The sequence below is a fragment of the Chondrus crispus genome, genomic scaffold (assembly GCF_000350225.1).
Source record: "Chondrus crispus Stackhouse genomic scaffold, scaffold_233, whole genome shotgun sequence".
In the NCBI taxonomy this organism is placed as follows: domain Eukaryota; phylum Rhodophyta; class Florideophyceae; order Gigartinales; family Gigartinaceae; genus Chondrus; species Chondrus crispus.
Window position 1 is genome coordinate 146,623 of NW_005179112.1, and position 2,544 is coordinate 149,166.

Sequence of the window (2,544 nt, forward strand, 5' to 3'; positions counted from 1 at the left end):
AAACGGTCGCGTCCCTCGACTTCGACCTGCGAGACCCCACGGCGCCGGTGCACGCGACGCAGTCTCCGCAGTCACTTTCAGCATCCCAATCTTCATACCGCGCAAAAGCCAGACCAAGCAGACGCCGCAAGCATGCACCCAGCTGTGCACGTCGAGCCATGAGAGACATTTCGGCCAGGCCCCTATAGAACCTCCTTCGGTCCTCCGTGTCCTGCCTAACAAACTCGATTTCAGCCCATGCTGCTCTCCCATGGAGGCATCATCGGGCTCTGCCCGCCCACCGATGTCTACCGCCGCGGCGCCAGAAGCGGGCTGCCCGGGGCTAGGCAGACTGGACAGCGTGGCCCAGCCCGACATGTCCGCCAGAGGTGAGCACATAAGCACGCATCAAGCTGTTTGTCCTGCTCTGCGAGCCGCACGTCCGACGTGCTGTGCATAAGACGTTGCCGAATCGGGCAACCCGTAGTGAACGACTAAGCCAATACTCGGATGATCGATTCCCATCGCGATTGACGTGGTGCCAATGAGGCATCGAACCTCTCTGCTGAGCCACTTTCGCAGCCTTCGGCGCCTTGTCTCCATAGGAAGGGCGCTATAGTATACATTGCAGAGGCGGGTACCAGCACGCGCAGCGACACTTCCCAACTTCCGAAGACTTTCGCACACGTTGTCGCACTGCGACGGCAGCCGGCAAAACACAACTGCGCACTGAGCCTCCGGTGTAGCCTGCAATAGCTCGGCGATGCGTTTTGCAGCTCCTGTCACTCGGACCTTTGACTCAACCTCCAAGCGCAGACATGGTCGGGACACGCTGCTAATCAGAACAGTCCACGGCTCTCTCGGAACGTCTAGTTCCTCGGACGCGCGCGAGAGAAAGTCACCAGGCAGGGTTGCCGACATGAACGTCAAAGACACCATTTTTTTCTTGATGAATGGCCCAAGCCAACCCGCGAGCCTCATGTAACCCGACCGCCACTCCCTGTCCGCAACCCAGCAATGTGCCTCATCGATAACAACCCGCGTAACATGAACCTTCTCAAGAAGCAACTGCATTTGCCCCGAGCAGGCCTTCTCGGGAGTCGTCAACACAACACCGCCCTGATAGTGCACGACCGCTTCACCGCAGAGAGCCTGCTCGTCGTACTGCGACTGCCCAGTTAGTCGGAAGGCAAGTATCTGCCGAGAAACGCATTTGGCGTACAAATCATCGACAAGCGACAGGGTCGGAGCCACAAACAACGTGAGGCCCCCTCTCGCCAAGGCCGGGACAATGGCCAGCACCGACTTTCCGTGTCCCGTTGGAAGCTGCGCCAGAATGTTATGGCCTCGCGCGGCGCTTACAACATACCGCTTTTGCGAGTCATCGCGCCAGTGTTGCAGCTCAGGGAACAGAATGACCCCGAAGGACAGCAGTTGCTCCGCAAGGACTGCGTCTGGAACGTCCTCTGCCGGCTCGAGTGGCGCCATAGCGATGAAGCCCGGGTCGTTCGGCTCATCGGCGCGCGTGTCGGCCATGTCACGCTTGCTTCTCAGAAGTGTGGTACAATTGCGTACCACGACCACCCCGGGGAGATGTGAACCGGACGGAAGAGCGGATGCTACTGTAGCGACCGGGCTTACACGCTCCCGTAGCGGAGTACAGTAGTACCCCGCGGGTCACACGTGCTACAACCGCTGGCGTGGCCACGGGCACACGTGCGTAATCCGTACGGTTATAAGTAGTAATTAGTAGTTAATGGCACAAATTTATTAATTGTGTACAGTAGCTGGTATACAGTAAGTAACAGCTACTGTAGCCGGACAGGTGTCCTGGCGTCCCACTTAGGGGTTAAGACCGGGGGCACCTGCCCCGTCCCAGTAAAGAGGAGGCAGACTCGCCTCCCTTCCCTTTACGGCTAAGTGCTAACACCGTTCCGGTTTTCCTTTAGCGCGGGCTTCTAACCCGTGACCGGCCGTCCGGGTATAACAGCACCGACCGGCTGCGCGTCACCGGCCACGTGAGCCTTCCCTCTTTTCGAGTCCATCCGTACGGTTTTCATCCGCGCGTGGGTAACCCAGCGTCGCGCGCTCCCTCACCTCTAACCCCCCTCGTTCCGAGTGGTCGGGACGAAGGTAGTTATACCACAAGAAGGCTGCAGAGCCAAACCCGCTGCTGTTTGCCTCAACGTGACTCTGGACTTGGCCGTGTAAAACACTGTGCCCACTGTCTCAAGGAGATGTGGCGCATCGGGAATATCCATAAGACTGTGCTTCGCTCGACCACGTGATTAGGCAAAACTGTAACGGATCACCGAAATAATTGGCCACAATCGTCTGATGAGCGTCTGGATCGGACCAATCAGAAGCTCTGAAAGATCGTCGGGCACATCCTTAAAATCAAAACTCTCACACTGAGGGTGTGTCTTAACAGGCTGGTTTTTGCTTGCCTTGCCCGGTTTTGCCAGGAATACTTTAAAATTTTTAACAAATACCCAATGCTCCTGGCGCCGTCCAGCTGACCAGCTGACAGAGTCTGACGGACAGCTGCAATGAATCTGACAGGGA

The 2,544-nt window shown here is 57.4% G+C and overlaps 1 protein-coding gene across 1 annotated transcript; it reads right to left on the reverse strand.

The window, feature by feature from the left end:
- Window positions 1–387: 387 nt before the first annotated feature.
- CHC_T00009335001 (ATP-dependent DNA helicase RecQ) lies at window positions 388–1,515 on the reverse strand. Its single transcript, XM_005715893.1, has one exon. It carries the CDS (start codon window positions 1,513–1,515, stop codon window positions 388–390), a length of 1,128 nt encoding a protein of 375 aa, XP_005715950.1.
- Window positions 1,516–2,544: the final 1,029 nt, after the last annotated feature.